Source organism: Aspergillus aculeatinus, assembly GCF_003184765.1.
Source record: "Aspergillus aculeatinus CBS 121060 unplaced genomic scaffold BO66scaffold_49, whole genome shotgun sequence".
Taxonomy (NCBI): Eukaryota; Fungi; Ascomycota; class Eurotiomycetes; order Eurotiales; family Aspergillaceae; genus Aspergillus; species Aspergillus aculeatinus.
Genome location: NW_020291518.1, coordinates 236,113 through 250,413, shown reverse-complemented (window position 1 = coordinate 250,413; position 14,301 = coordinate 236,113). Strand labels below are relative to the sequence as shown.

Genomic DNA, 14,301 nt, shown 5'->3' with positions numbered 1-14,301 from the left:
CAATATACGAGAAACTGGGTCTCGAGTCAAGCAGTGAAACATACACCAGACAGTGGACTGATGGGTCGCTTGGCCTACAACTGGCACGCAAAGACGAGTACATATCTGAGAATGCTGTGGGCTCGGGCCTGCAAATGCAAGTGACCTATTTGCGTGTAGAATAGTTCGTGTTGAAGACCATACTACTTTGAGGCATAGCCCACGTGCTTTCACTTTACAAGAGCGTAAATCATACCATTTAAAATTTGTTGAACGTAAGAGTTTCCAAGCACTATGTAGTGAGTTTAACCGAGGGACTTCCTTTTTTTGTATGAGGCATTTATATTCCGTAGTTAAAAGATCATTCGACGCAACCTAGTTTCTGCTCTGTACAGTAAGTTACTATACTCATATTTGATTAGTCTAATGTGGCACATGGGCTGTGGCTCCAGGGCCAAGTCTTTCCCGAGGCTGACAGATTAGCCGCCGTTCTGTTTCCCCCCTCCCCTCCCAATGCGGAGGAGCCCGGGAGTTCAAAGATCCAAGTCCCGCTCCAGCGGGGAACTTCGATGAGCCGATCGCATTCGCGCGCATCCTCGCAATTTCTACTGAGCGGTTTACAAGACCAACGCCGCAACAAAGCACCCGAAATTGTTGACCGTTACTGCCCAACCTAATCTTCTCATAGCCTTGAATGTCTGCAACTTGCCATCCTCCTTGGAGCGCCCTGTGCCAGTCGAATCAATTGATCTCAGTATCGATCCCGTTCTTGCGCAACAGTTTTGCGCCCAGCGATCAATGACGGAGAAAAGCGCAGCGCATCCGGGTACAGGGCCCGAACACCAACCCAACAACGGGACAACCGATAAATCGAGAATCAGCATAGCAAATGGCGAACACACGCGAGAAAATCCTAATGTAAAGGAGGAACTGCTGGGCACACAGGGCCCCAAATCTGAAATGGTTGCGGTGGGGGCTCACTCGAGTCCGAAGAAGCGCCGCAAGGTCAATCATGGTAAGTAGATAGTCTCTGCCATGGGCCCTGCTAGGGTGACGGTAGGAATCAATGGGCTCTCTCTGTCATAGATTCCCGTCCCGAATGGCTGGCTGATGCGAAAATGACTGCTAGCATGCGTTTACTGTCGGCGATCGGTAAGCCTCTCTCACATGCGGCCGCCAAACAACCTTCCCTGGTCATGTCTAGAGCGGCATTCCGCTCTTTGAGAACAAATTGATCGATATCCCAAAGTGGTTCACTTGCTAACAGGAGGGTATTCCACGTGGCACAGCATATGACTTGCGACTCGGTACGACCTTCTTGAACGTTGTTCCTTCCAACACCCTTTGTGAAACGTCTTTTGCACAGGGTGTTTCCCAATGAGTCAGGCATACTGACGCGAGATATTTGGTTTGATAGGAACGACCTTGTACACGATGTATAAAGCGGAACATTGGCCACCTGTGCCATGACGAGCCTCGAGAGTCTTCCAAGCGGTCCCGGAGCGAGAATGAGCATTCGGCTGCGGATGACGAAGCCTCTTCGAACAACGAGTACCCAAACATCCAAGGAATGCCCAGAACGGTCGATGTCCAGGATGCTGCCGGTCAGCAAATCCTCCCCGATGCGACAATGGGCCTATCGGCTTCCTCTGTGCCCTCGGTGCAGCAGCCGGGCAATGTGTCTTCTTCCGGTGAGACGCCACCTAATGAAGATGACGTTGGAGAATTGTCACTGACGCGATTACACAGTAATTCCCTTCAACGAATGGATTGGCGGGCAAAGCCAATTTCAAGACATGCACTCATTTCATCCCTCCTATATGTTCAATGCGCCCGAGGTCACCAACGAGTACAACCTTCTTGGGGACTTTCTCAGTAATAGTCTCCTTGACGATGGATCGGTTTTCCAAAATGATGATCTGCATGGGATCTATTCAGACCCGACATTGATAAACTCCATGGCCACCTTAGGAGGATCAAACCCGTCTATGCTCCAGCAAGCCCAACAGGCACAGTCGCAACAGAATCAGAATCAGCAGCATCAGCAAACCCAGAGTGAATCTGCTCAGGGCCCTGCTGCTGCGGTGGGCAACGACAAGGCAAGAGAGACATATTACATGACTGCAGCTGATCCTTCAGGCTCAGATCCACCAGAGGAGCGAATGAACAAACTTCTCAAGGCCAAGTATGACGCCGGCCTCTTGAGACCATTCAATTATGTCAAGGGCTATGCAAGGCTGAACCAGTATATGGAAAGACACCTCCAGCAAGCTTCACGGCAGAAGATTCTTCGACAGCTGGATAAATTCCGGCCGAAGTTTCGGGAGAGGATGCAAAGTCTGACCGATATTGAGCTGATACTGGTGGAGATGTGGTTCGAACGCAGTCTGATGGAGTATGATCGTGTTTTCGCTAGTATGGCTATTCCTGCTTGCTGCTGGAGACGAACAGGAGAGATCTTTCGAGGGAACAAAGAAATGGCAGAGCTGATCGGCGTTCCTATCGAGTCCTTGCGCGATGTAAGTCGTTTTTGGTCTCCTTGGCCGGTGATGAATGGATGCTAACATTAGACAGGGTAAATTGGCTATCCATGAAATCATTGTGGAAGACCAGCTTGTTAGCTACTGGGAGAAATTCGGGGCGATTGCGTTCGATAGCACCCAAAAGGCAATGCTCACAAGCTGCACATTGAAAAATCCCAATTCGAACTCGTCTACTGACGGTATTCCCTGCTGCTTCTCATTCACCATACGGAGAGATAACCACAACATGTGAGTCAATTCCCAAAGGAATGAAACGGTGATGGAACACTAACTCCCCTGGAAAACAGACCATCTCTCATAATTGGAAACTTCTTACCTTCGCAGCGGAAAGCAAAATGAAAGTCCATCGCCTTCACATTGTCTGCTTTTGCTCGCTTCAGTACGGAGTCATTATTCACACTTTCATCTAGCTTTGGTCCATAGATATCCATTTCTTTGTCATTTGCTTCACAGGAGCCAGGTAATAGCCTGACTTGAACAGCTTCCCAGTTTTAGGAAATGTACCATAATTTGGGTTCAAGAAAATGAGATGCTTCTAAGAGTCAAAGCCTGTTATACTTGTAGTGCCATACATATAGGGAGTATGCCGGTCAGGTGGTCCCCGATGCCATTGTGTATCAGGTCCACCCTTTATCCTAGTGCGGAATAGCAACCTACTTACACGAGCCATGCACTTCCACTACATCGCCCAGGGGTATCGTACAGTTCCCTTCCAAGTCAAGGATTTACTTCATAACAACCGTCTGCAGCCCGTCTCGGATTTCTGAAATGGCAGGAGAGGCCATTCTATGTAAGCAGACTACCTCGCACCAGAGTGAAGTGCTGTACTTACCTCCCCCAGCCTTTGCAGGCGAGATTCAGAAGCAAGTCCAGGCAGACGACCACGAAGACCCAAGTCTACTTTCAAATGCAGCAACGTCGAACAAGCTAGACAGCTATCTCAGTCTCCTGCCAATACCCACAGGCACCTCCTCCTCCATACGCCGGCGCTTGGACCACGCAGGCACGGAACTGTGGAACAGCTGCACGCAGCGTATGACGAACTGCAGCGACCCTACATCACCCGTGGTCTTGTGCAAAGGTACATACACCCTTACCTGCCGTATAATCTCAGGTATCGAGTCTGAGCGGAGACGTAGTCAAAGCGTTCGCATGGGCTATGCTCGACACTGCCGTCTCGAATCGGAGTCTAGGTATAGCCTTATGGTCCACAAGGATGTCTGACACTACTAACTTACCTCTGCACCAGAGAGTTTCAGAGTCTTAGAGACAGCTTCCAAGCTAGTCAAGACTTGTATAGGTATATATGATCGTCAAAGCGAGCATTGGCTACGGGCACAGCCCATGTTGACATGCGCCTCAGAACATGATTGCGTCGCCATCAGCTTAAAAGTCATCGAAGCGGTAGCCATGCGGCTGGATGCGCTCGCGCACTTGGATACAGATGTCGATGAAGCGAGACTGCGCCAGTGCAACGTGCATTACTATGCGCTTCGGGTCCACTTGGTATGTATGATCCTGTTGCGCGGAGCTGAAGTCTGGGTACTGTACGCTGCTGACGGGGAGGACCGGATTCAGGCTTGGATTCAAGGCAGACCGGACATTGCAGATCATTTGTTTCTCAATATTCCTGACTTGAACACTGGCGACTGCTGTGTTCTGGATGTTTGCTTCAAGGTTGGGAGCTCGGCATTGTCACGCAGGCAGTATGATGTGGCGGCGAAGTGGTTGGAAAGGGGGTTGCAGCAATGCAAGCTGCTCGTTTCCAGTTCTAAAGAATCTGATGTAGCTTTGCAGAATAAGGAGCTTCTGACTCTGCATGCTTTGGGTGTGGGCCCTGGACTATCTCGGTCTTTCATACTTCATATACTGACTTCGGAACAGTTCGAGCGAGTATATACCTTGATACGCATGACTCTCAAGACAGTCTTGCGAGAGCCCTCGAGCAGCTCAAATCTGTAAGTGGGTCCATTCTCCAGCAATGCTTCTATGCCCATGCGTGTTTAGCAGTATAGCAATGTGTTTTCAGTTCGGCTTCTCGAGCTTGAACTTCTTGCTCGAGGGGAAAGGGATGTGGAACAGTACTTTCAAGGTGAGTTTTCCCACTATCATTAAGAGCAGTCACTGATAGTCATGGTAGTACTACAAGACGCCTTCAAGGCGGTGGATGCCTCAGAAAGTAGCTTCAGGATGTGCGGGTGCCCAGCTAGAATGACAAGGTAGCTCAGTAACCTTTGATAGGATCCTTTACTATATCGACAAGCTTCAGGACTCGTGAGTCACCATGTGAGCAACTGATACACCTATCCTGACATGCAGCAGTCCCGAAATGTATTTTCATGCACTAGAGCGGCTCCTGACTGAGATGACTGGGAGTCCGCGCCTTGATCATGAACACCGATTACTCGAACATGTCTTTGTCAGGCTAGTCGATGCTCTGACAGATCCATGTTTTTCTGCACAGGCGAGCCTGCGACTCTTTAAAAGGGTTGTAGAAAACCTGACTTTCGACACGCAATTCCTTGGCGTAGAAGCACAACAAGCTTGTTTGATGGTATTGTCCCAATCCTAAGGTCAACTACCAGTTGCTGAGTGAGTCAAAGATAGTCTGGAAGCACATAAATCGAGCGATATCGAATCATGATGCACTCTCCGCAGAACAATGGTGTCTCTTCATGCTCAAACAGCCAGTCATTCCACTTTCCTCCGACACCAGATCTAAGCTATTCAGGTAAGAAAGATTGCCACATCTTCCCATCAAAACTGACGAAGAGATAGGAGACTTATTCTTTGTGCTTCTGAGACACTGAGCACAACCGCTGCGGATACACTTTTCAACCAACTGCCAGAAGAATGCAGACATTGCCCGCTGACTTTGTATCTGATGTACAAGTTGACCCTGCGGAACAGTACATGTACCTCTAGTAGGCAGTTCTCCTGCTGTCTGTTTCTGGCCTTCTAACAAGGCACAGGTTTTGTTTATATGCAAGCACTATTCGAGCTCGTCGAGACATCATCGCCGTATATCATATCATGCATAGCGGAAGCATTTCGACAGGGAAAGATGATAGAGGCACTTCAATGTCTTCAGCAACTTTTTCCGAGCAAGGAAGGCTTTCAACTCGACAACCAGACAGTGCGTTTGTTTCAGTATGTGTGAAGTTGAGCGCACCATCGGCTTTCCCGACTGACAATAATTCTATGTCTACCATCCTATATCTTGTCACTGAACTCGACGCCTGCGATGCCACAAATGAAGGGCTAGTAGATGCAATAATATCTGCATTTAAAGCAGGTTCATGGCCTCCTATCAAGTCCGACAAAGTGTCAGCTAACCCGATTAGCCATAGATAGGTTTTCCGCTCAGAAGCAAGCAGGCGCTTTCACCACCGACGAGCTAGAGTGGCTTGCGAAGAAGAGCTACAACCTGGCGCTGAGACTACGGGACTCGGAACAAACTGAGCAGACCCTGAGTCTCATTGAAACATCCACCAAGGTATAAGACAGCCGCTTCCATTTCATCTCCAAATTTCCAGACTTACCAGCCTCTAGTTCACAACCCTACACCAGGAACAAGTCAATTCAACCGGCCCACCACTCAACACCACGTACCTCCTTTGCCAATCCCTAAAGACAACCAAGCACATATCACTTGCGCGACAAACCTCCGATCCAACAAAGAAGGTCATCTTGCACCCTCCCTCCGGCCCCTTTCCATCATCCGTAACCCTAACTCAAATCCCTCAACATCCAGAAAACCCATTACACAGCAGCCCATGAATCCAGCATGGCCTTCCAAGCAAACCTCACCAACTACCACCAGTGGCCCTACAATTCCAGAGCAATCCCAACTCCAGCTCCAAACTTGCCCTCAAACGCCATTCCCGCTTCAAGCGCAAGCCTGGATTCAGACAGCACCACCTTCTGGCTCCCAAAATACCGCACCATTCTCGCCCTCGACCTAGAAGCCTCAATCCATCTCAACAGCAACGACAAGAACAACAACAGCAGCAGCAGCAGCAGCAGCAGCAGCAGTAATTGGACCCACATAACCAACCTAATCCACCTCTCCTCTCCCATCCTCACCCCCCAACAAACAGCAATCTACCTCGACATCCTTCTCCGCGCCAGCACCACCACCCCTCTCATAAACATCTTCCAAGCCATCAAGGTACGTCCCCCCTCCCCCATACGAAGAAGAATACAAACCACCCTCCAACCTCCAAGCCCAAGCCCCATCAAGCCCCAAAGCAATGCCTAGACACACCATCCAATTCTCACCACAACTAAAAAAAAAGCATCTCCTCCGAACAATCCACACCTCCCCCTCCCCCGATCTCACCAAATCCACCAAAAACACCACAACCACCACCACCACCATGTATCAGACCCTGCCCCAGTATCTGCACGTGCTGTACCAGCTGGCCCTCGACGCAAGCCAGCCCGACCTCGCGGAGTCGGTCCTCGATCAGGTCCTGGTCCTCGTGCGGGACTGGCAGATGACCGGATTCCCGGCGGTGGAGGTGCAGTGGATGGCGTCGGTGGCGTTCAATCGGGCGGTGGATTTCTATCTGGCCGGGGAGGATGGGGAGTGTCGGCGGTGGGCGGGGAAGGCGATTGCGTTGGCGGACTTGCTGGTGGTGGTGGTGGTGGATGGCGTGGGTGGGGAGGATGGCGGGGGTGGTGCGTTGGGGGAGTTGTTGAGGGCGAGGTATGGGAAGTTGATGGTGGGAGGGGTGGAAGGATCGGGGTCAATGGACAAGGAGTCGGGTGGGATGGTCTGAATTGGGAGGTTTCAGCTGTAGGTGGCAAGTGTTTTCTCCGCCTCCACCTCCGCATTATGAATGTATGAGCGAGTCTATGGGTCAGCTACAAACTAGAAATGAGGGGCAAGTGTGACAGGTCTATATGCAGCTGGGTGGTCGATTAGAATCTAACACGGAAAAAGACACGGTCAATTACGTATGGGAAAGATCCATAGCCCGATGCAAGAACCATCAGAGTTAGGCTTGCTATGGTATTCGGCCAATATGGGTATCATTTTGAGCTTAGCTAACAAGGCCAACATAAAGGATGTGATGCAAGTGAAAGGAAGTTGAACAACTTCCCGGGAAAGAACCAATGAAACCAAAGAAATGCGCTCGAGGAAGAGTATAAAGAAGGTTTAAGAACAGGTGCATATGAACTTGAAGTAAAAATCCCAGCCCAGGAGCGAGGCCCTCACCTTAAGTAGAAAGAAGACTAAATGATGCCGCAGCATAGCGACTGGATTGGATGGGGACCGCAAACTCAAATGTGTCCTTGCATAGAACGCCGGTAAGAAACGAAGGATATATCTCCTGAAATGTGAAGTCCTCGTAAATGAGAGGTTAAAACGAGGAACAAGTACATCGAGGCACCTGAAACGCTTAGAGCTAAGGTGGTGTAAGCGATGAACTCATCAAGGCGAATTCAAAGTGCATAGGTCCCGCTTGAATGATATGTTATCACAGTTGAGAGACAGAAAGGAAAGAGGATGATCAGGAAATACTGTGATCCCTAGAATGTGATAGAAGAATGCAATGGGCCTGCCATTGAATCTCATTTGTTCAATCATCGCCATTCAGAATAAGGGAAGAGATCTCTGAGGGCGCGAACGAATCTGTCCGTTGAACTTCCGGCATCGAAGATAGTCGCTCGGTGCTATATGAGTCTTCATGGAACTTGCCGATTCGAGATATCTTCTGATTTTCCTTGCCGCTGCTGTCGGCATCGTTCTCGAGGGTCTCACGGGTCCTGTTCCGGGAGGCCAACACACGCAGCGTGAGCTCTAGCTCCCTCTCCAAATCCCTCTGAGTATGTAAATACTCTGTCGAGCTGTTGAGCTTTTTACGGTAAGCCTTTAATGTTCGACATACTTGTTCGGTGGACGTATCGAGTGCGCCGAGATCGCTTTTCCCCATACTCCTAGCACGAGCCCGGAAGTCCATAGATGAACGGCGAGATTCTTTGCGGCTACATACGGCCTTCTTAGCACTAGGAGGCTTTTGTTTGCAGAGTGAGGGTGATGTATGTGCTTTGTCTCGATGAATGCCAGACGTATGTGAGCGGCGACTGGGTGTCGATGCGGGTGAGGTCGGAGAAGTGCTTCCAGATCTAAGGGAAGGCGAAAGGGATAATTTAGCGAATTTCCGCAAGAATGTTGGAGAATGTCCACGCGCAGGGGTCGGAGTGACCGCAAGATTCTCCTGCCGCTGAAACTCGGCAATCTCATGCCTGGACAGGACTTTGCGTAAAGGAGGCTTGGAGACTGCGGAAGCTTTGATTGGAGCGTCATCGTCTTCCTTATTACTAGTGTGCACGGAATCTCGAGGTGTTTGAGCAAGCAGCGATAGATCCCATAGCATAACGAGACCGTCAATTCCAGAGCTGACTAGAGAGCACTTCTTCCCTTGGCTCGATGACTTAGAACTCCTCGAGAGCAGACAAACGTCGCTAACTCCTTCGGTATGTCCGAATTCAGCCGCGAGAAGGACGCCTCTGTCCAAGTCGTACACACGGATGGACTTGTCTGTTCCTGACACTCCTACGAGCATTCTAGGGGAATCATGTTCCGGATCGTCGGCAGAGACAGCTAGGGAGCTCATGACCACTGTATCAGTTGAATCAGCGTCAGTGGTCCGGAAAGAATGAGTTTGTCGACCAGAACTCAGGTCAATGCGCTGAACAAAGCGATCAGTAGTGGAGACAATGAGTGTGTTCTCATTTTTTGGTAGTAGTGCCATGGATACTGGCGAGGCCTTCAATGTTATCACTTTAGAGACCAAGTACGCGAAAGCAGACGCGCCGTGAGCCTCGCGACTCACGCACTCTCTGATCTGAATGGTACGATCGGCAGAGCATGATACTAGTCGCTTTCCATTATCAATGAAAATAATTTCATTGACAGCTCCAATGTGGTCGTCCATGGTCTGAATCAATTCAAGACTCTCATTTGCCCAGAGAAACAATTGTATAGTGCGATCGCGACTGGCGCTAGCAATAAAAAGACCCTGGGCGGAGGAATGTACAGCAATATCAGTGATCTCCCCACTATGAGCTCGGACTTCTTGAATGCATTTCCATGGGTGATTCAGCCAGAGTCTAGTAACCGTATGTTAGTGAGAGTATAGCAATGGCCAAATCGGGTCAATATGATACCTTAGGACACCAAATTTGTCGCCGGACAAGAAGTAATCCATGTTATCAGTAGCACACAAGACTTTCAGCTCGTTGGAGATATCCTCATTGACCCCGGTGGGATGCTCAAGAATGATCGAACGTGAGTCCCGGCACTTGCCTGTGTCATCCCAGAACTTGACAACTCCATTGCGTGACCAGGTATAGAATTCTGCTCCAAGGTCATTGGGGTCCGAGAATGGACGGATACCAAGGACAGCATCCCTGTGAGCTTGAAGAGTGTTTCCCAAATCACTATCATTGATATCCAGATCATCACTCAAGTCTTCAGTCGAGAATATTTTGAGAGCGTTGCTAGAGTCCATTGCCACCAAGTTGGGACCAAGACATCCCATACATGTGATGGTGGGCCCCTTTGAACTCGGTTCCACTGAGGATCTACCAGAAAACGCAGGCGAAGATGGAACGGTTAATGAACGTAATTTCGCCAAGGTCATGCACTGGATACGTCCGCCACGTCCACCAACCCAGAGACATGAGCGGCCCAGATCGACCGCGAGAGAAGTGATAGCATAATCAAAGTAATGGGCAACAGACAGCTTGTGTGTTCCCTCGTTATGATCCAGGAAGCAAAGAGCCCCCGTGTCTGTTCCTACTACTGACTCGCAGTCAGAAACGCTAGCTACACTGGTGAACGTGCTTTCTGCTAGCGAGCCCAGCAAGCAATTTCTCCCAGACAGAGCTTTCGGAGTATGGTTTGATGGACTGGCGCTTGGTTCGGCAGCAAGCCGAGATTTCGGAGATCCCGGTCTCGCGTCCGGCAGCCTCCAAACCTTAACATGTCGGGTGCCCACTCTGAATAGCTTGTTAGTACTAGGCCAGACAGAGCGATAAATAACATTACTTACGTGACCAAAGTCTGCCCAACCCAAGCCATGTCGCGAATGAATGAAGTGCATTTATTAGTGGAATGCAGCCTGGCCGATCCTGTCTTCGGGTTCACGGACCAGACAAACAGGAATCCATCATTGACATCGCCAAGGGTGGCAAGATACTGTGAATCTGGGCTGAAAGCCAGTCCACGCACCCCAAACGTATGCTCGGTCAGAATGGAGAGTGGGACTTCACCAGAGGCGCCTTTGGCGGTTGAGTAGATAAGGACCCTCGGACCATATCCAATCTAACAAATATCAGCATAGGAGTACGTTGATACAAGTTTATTTACGGAGACATACCTCCCCAACGGCAAGCAGACCCCCATTCGGACTTATCGCGACGCTGGTGACTGCTTTCACTCTTTCCCGAGATGACCATCCACGTGGACTATTGCACTCCACCAGCTCATTACCGGCATTACCACCGTGCAGGACGCTTTGGGCTGCAGACCTTGTACCCGAAGGAGTTTTTGCTCTGCTATCTGGAGTAGTGGGAGGAGTGGAGGTATTATAGAAAGAGGTGACAGGATTGACACTGGTCGCAGAAGGTCGCGCCCTGAAGAAGCGTTGCTGGAGGGTGTTTTTCTCGTCTATTTCCGCTAGGACGACGGTCGAGCCAGCGCAAATAGCGAAGGAATTACTCCCCGCATGACTGGAGAAGCCTCTGGGCGAGTTGGTGGTGGTACCAATTACTGTCTGGAGGGCCAGGATTGCCTGTTGTGGCGGTGTCTTGTGCATCGAAGAGCGTGTGGAGGGTCTCAGAACAGGTGAATTTGTAGGTGTGATGCGAAAGGACGACCCCGAGCTGGTCTTGCTTTTCGCGCTCAGAGTATTGTAGGCCATGGCGAGTCGGAGCGGGTTTGTAGGTGGATTATGGTAAAACGCCCTGGAGACAAGGGGAGAGGTTTTGGTGCATTGATACTCTCGAGTAGTGATGTTTCAAAAGGAATGGGCGCTTGTATGAAATCGCCTGAGAACTGGCAAGTCGTGTCGCTCATATGAGGAAGGAGCCGCGATTGAGGGGCTGCGGAGGGGATTTGTTCGAAGCCGCCTTCCGTGTTGGTCACTGCGAAGAATGATAAATATAGTCAATTCGAATATTCTTGGTTGTATTTGTGAAGCAGCGTCGTTCTAAATTTGTCCAACGCAAGTGGTCGGGTGCGCAAAGGCTGGAGAAGAGGGGAGCAGAAGGCGGCGGCGGCGGCGGAGGAGCTTCAAGGGAACGAAGGGGTAAGCGGATCACGATCAAGTCATGGACTGAACCACCGATAAATGAGCGACTAGAAAGAAGAGAGACAGTAAGAGATGAAGAGGAAGAGCAGAAAAGGAGAATCGGACAAACGATTGAAGCGGGCGGATAATGAGTGAGAAAATCCGATTTGAAGATCGGACAAACAGAAGAATGTGAGGCAGGTAAACACTGTAACTTAGCTGCTCCTCCTTCCACGCCGGGCGGAGAGCCGAAAAATGACGGGCGAACCCTTGGGTTTTTAGCGCGGGAAGCTAAAATGAGCGCCCGGCGATGGGAGATCTCCCCGTTGTCTGATCGTCCCGGAGCCTGCAGCAATGAGAAAGGAGAGGAGCGGAGAATGAGAATAGAAGGTCTGTTGCATTAGTTCCTTGCTGTTTGGCGCACTTCATCGAGGGTCTAGTCACGTCAAGATCTGTTGCAAGACCTTGAGACACCTGGGCAGTGAGCGAAAGGCAGATCACATCTGATCATGTCCACAACGCAGACATTAAGTGGCCCCAGCCTGTGGGGGGGAGAGCATCCACCCTTGGGAATGGCGCCCTTTCTGACTTCGGCACCCAATTCATCCTTCCATCTGGGGTCGCAGGCTGTCAACATTCGACGTTTGGTGGGAAAAGGCCAATGGGCAGGAAATACGGAGCGGCACGTCCTATTCATTCGGTACCATGGTCTTGCTCTAGGGAGTCATCATATTGAGTTGAATGGTCGAATCATTCATTGCTGCGCTACCGTTCAAAGAACATTGCATGCTTCAGGCAGATGTTGGGTAGCAGAATGTCTAAGGTATTCTTTGACCGTTGAAGTAAGTCCTCTGCTGCACTGGGTATATTGCACTGGCTTGAATTGTCCAGACTAGGTTTCGGTTCCTGCAGGCCGCGAGGCAGTCTTTGTTGTCCTTAGGACCACTGACAAGAGTATGGACTGCGCGCCGAATCAAGGGGGCTGCTGATTCGCGCATCTCACAAATTCTTACTCTTCACTGGTGAGTAAGCCATTATGAATTAGCGGTGAGCAAATTTCAGATAGGACAGGAGCAATGACAATGTCGAAAATCCCCTTGCTATTCCGTCTGCCGACATCGTAGATGATAGTGGATTGGATGGTGGAAGGTCAACAGTTGACTGAGTGGTTGTATGTCGGCCAGTCACATGACTACTGGGGGAAGCGGTAAATTGTTCTAGCCCCGTTTCTAGAAGTCTCCCGCGGGATTTTATCAGCGCGATACTTCTTTTTTCTGGTAGCGTTTGCCTCCGACATCTTCCCCAAGCCAGCGCATCATCATGTGGCATTCAGGGGCTGCTTCAGCACGAATGCACCTGTCATGTCTGCTGCATGAAGCTTTTCAACCAGATCTTGCTCGCTCTACCTGTCGAGTTTATCAACGTCGAAGCTTGTTCCCGATAACGCCTCTTGCCTATCGCAAGCCTGGCGCTCAACGCAGTTTCAGCTCCACTCATCAAATCCAGATACATAAGTCTCATTCATTGTTGTCGTCCAGCGATACCCTCGAATATTCTCCGGATGCGACGAACAAGATAGAAACAGCCACACCGGCAAAGAACGAACGTGGCGACAACTCGACAGATACCGTCGTACAAACCCCAGAATCCTCATCTGAGACTGACCGGGTTCCTTTTACAAAACGAACGGATGCCAAAGGTGCTGGTAGAGGGAGAGCTGAAGGCTCTCGCAGCAAAACCGATTCACGCGGCGATCGATCGAAAATGAAGCCCTCGGAGAAGACCAAGCCTTGGGAGAAGACAAAGCCCTCGGAAGGGAAGCCAAAGACTTGGAGGGATGCCATCAAAAATACTGGCCCGCCGAAGAAGAAAGAGCACTGGCAAACTCAGAAGGCTGCTCTGAAAGAGAAGTTCAAGGAAGGATGGAATCCTCCTAAGAAGCTCTCTCCCGATGCGATAGAGGGAATCCGACACTTGCATCAGGTGGCACCAGATAAGTTCACCACACCTGTTCTCGCCGAGCAGTTCAAGGTCTCGCCAGAGGCGATTAGACGTATCCTGAAGAGCAAATGGCGGGCATCAGACAAAGAAATGGAGGATCGCCGGAAGCGATGGGAGAGACGACACGATCGCATCTGGGCTCACATGACTGAGCTCGGCTTACGACCACCTACCAAGGATACGGAAAAAATTCAAGACTCGCAGGTTCTCTTTTATGAGGCTAAGAGCGATGAAGACAAGGTATAGACGACGTCGCTATGGCTTGCAGGAGCACAAACACTGTATAATACCATTGCATGATGTTTATTGACGAGCAGGGACGGTGGCGTTGTATGGGTTGGCGTTAATTCACTTCTTCCTATCTCTAAATCGAAGGCAATATCGTCTGTCCTAGCGCATCTGCCCGTAGTGATCAAAGCTTTAAACAAGCAGGGAACAGTATTGGATCAGGAACCCCACATGACAGTAGACGT

At 50.2% G+C, this 14,301-nt stretch overlaps 5 protein-coding genes across 5 annotated transcripts; 4 read left to right on the top strand and 1 right to left on the bottom strand.

Annotated features, from left to right (window-relative positions):
* The first annotated feature begins 538 nt into the window (after positions 1-538).
* acuM (gluconeogenesis transcription factor RDS2) lies at positions 539-3,062 on the top strand. The gene is made up of 7 exons (XM_025648010.1): positions 539-994; positions 1,109-1,131; positions 1,269-1,286; positions 1,397-1,670; positions 1,729-2,498; positions 2,554-2,750; positions 2,801-3,062. The coding sequence occupies exons 1-7, from the start codon at positions 940-942 to the stop codon at positions 2,859-2,861; spliced, it is 1,398 nt and encodes a 465-aa protein (XP_025500443.1). The 5' UTR covers positions 539-939; the 3' UTR covers positions 2,862-3,062.
* An 804-nt stretch (positions 3,063-3,866) lies between these two features.
* Positions 3,867-4,637, top strand: BO66DRAFT_459341 (uncharacterized protein; the record flags this gene model as incomplete). The annotated part of the gene is made up of 4 exons (XM_025652251.1): positions 3,867-4,028; positions 4,101-4,350; positions 4,407-4,480; positions 4,530-4,637. 4 exons carry the CDS (start codon positions 3,867-3,869, stop codon positions 4,635-4,637), a joined length of 594 nt encoding a protein of 197 aa, XP_025500442.1.
* A 1,398-nt stretch (positions 4,638-6,035) lies between these two features.
* BO66DRAFT_474137 (uncharacterized protein) lies at positions 6,036-7,306 on the top strand (the record flags this gene model as incomplete). The annotated part of the gene is made up of 2 exons (XM_025653118.1): positions 6,036-6,693; positions 6,821-7,306. Exons 1-2 carry the CDS (start codon positions 6,310-6,312, stop codon positions 7,304-7,306), a joined length of 870 nt encoding a protein of 289 aa, XP_025500441.1. The 5' UTR covers positions 6,036-6,309.
* Positions 7,307-8,110: 804 nt separating this feature from the next.
* Positions 8,111-11,458, bottom strand: BO66DRAFT_331196 (WD40 repeat domain-containing protein; the record flags this gene model as incomplete). Its single annotated transcript, XM_025644082.1, has 4 exons — positions 8,111-9,644; positions 9,702-10,535; positions 10,589-10,860; positions 10,916-11,458. The coding sequence occupies 4 exons, from the start codon at positions 11,456-11,458 to the stop codon at positions 8,111-8,113; spliced, it is 3,183 nt and encodes a 1,060-aa protein (XP_025500440.1).
* A 1,636-nt stretch (positions 11,459-13,094) lies between these two features.
* Positions 13,095-14,210, top strand: rrg9 (mitochondrial ribosome assembly protein RRG9). The gene has a single exon (XM_025648009.1). The coding sequence runs from the start codon at positions 13,592-13,594 to the stop codon at positions 14,072-14,074; it is 483 nt and encodes a 160-aa protein (XP_025500439.1). The 5' UTR covers positions 13,095-13,591; the 3' UTR covers positions 14,075-14,210.
* The last annotated feature ends 91 nt before the right edge of the window (positions 14,211-14,301 follow it).

What these genes read in the sequence shown, in the direction of transcription:
- acuM (XM_025648010.1), top strand. Translation starts at nt 940, where the DNA reads ATGGTTGCGGTGGGGGCTCACTCGAGTCCGAAGAAGCGCCGCAAGGTC. An exon ending in CTATCGAGTCCTTGCGCGAT is followed by an intron (nt 2,499 to 2,553) that starts GTAAGTCGTTTT and finishes AACATTAGACAG; the next exon opens with GGTAAATTGGCTATCCATGA. An exon ending in CGGAGAGATAACCACAACAT is followed by an intron (nt 2,751 to 2,800) that starts GTGAGTCAATTC and finishes ACTAACTCCCCT; the next exon opens with GGAAAACAGACCATCTCTCA.
- rrg9 (XM_025648009.1), top strand. Translation starts at nt 13,592, where the DNA reads ATGAAGCCCTCGGAGAAGACCAAGCCTTGGGAGAAGACAAAGCCCTCG.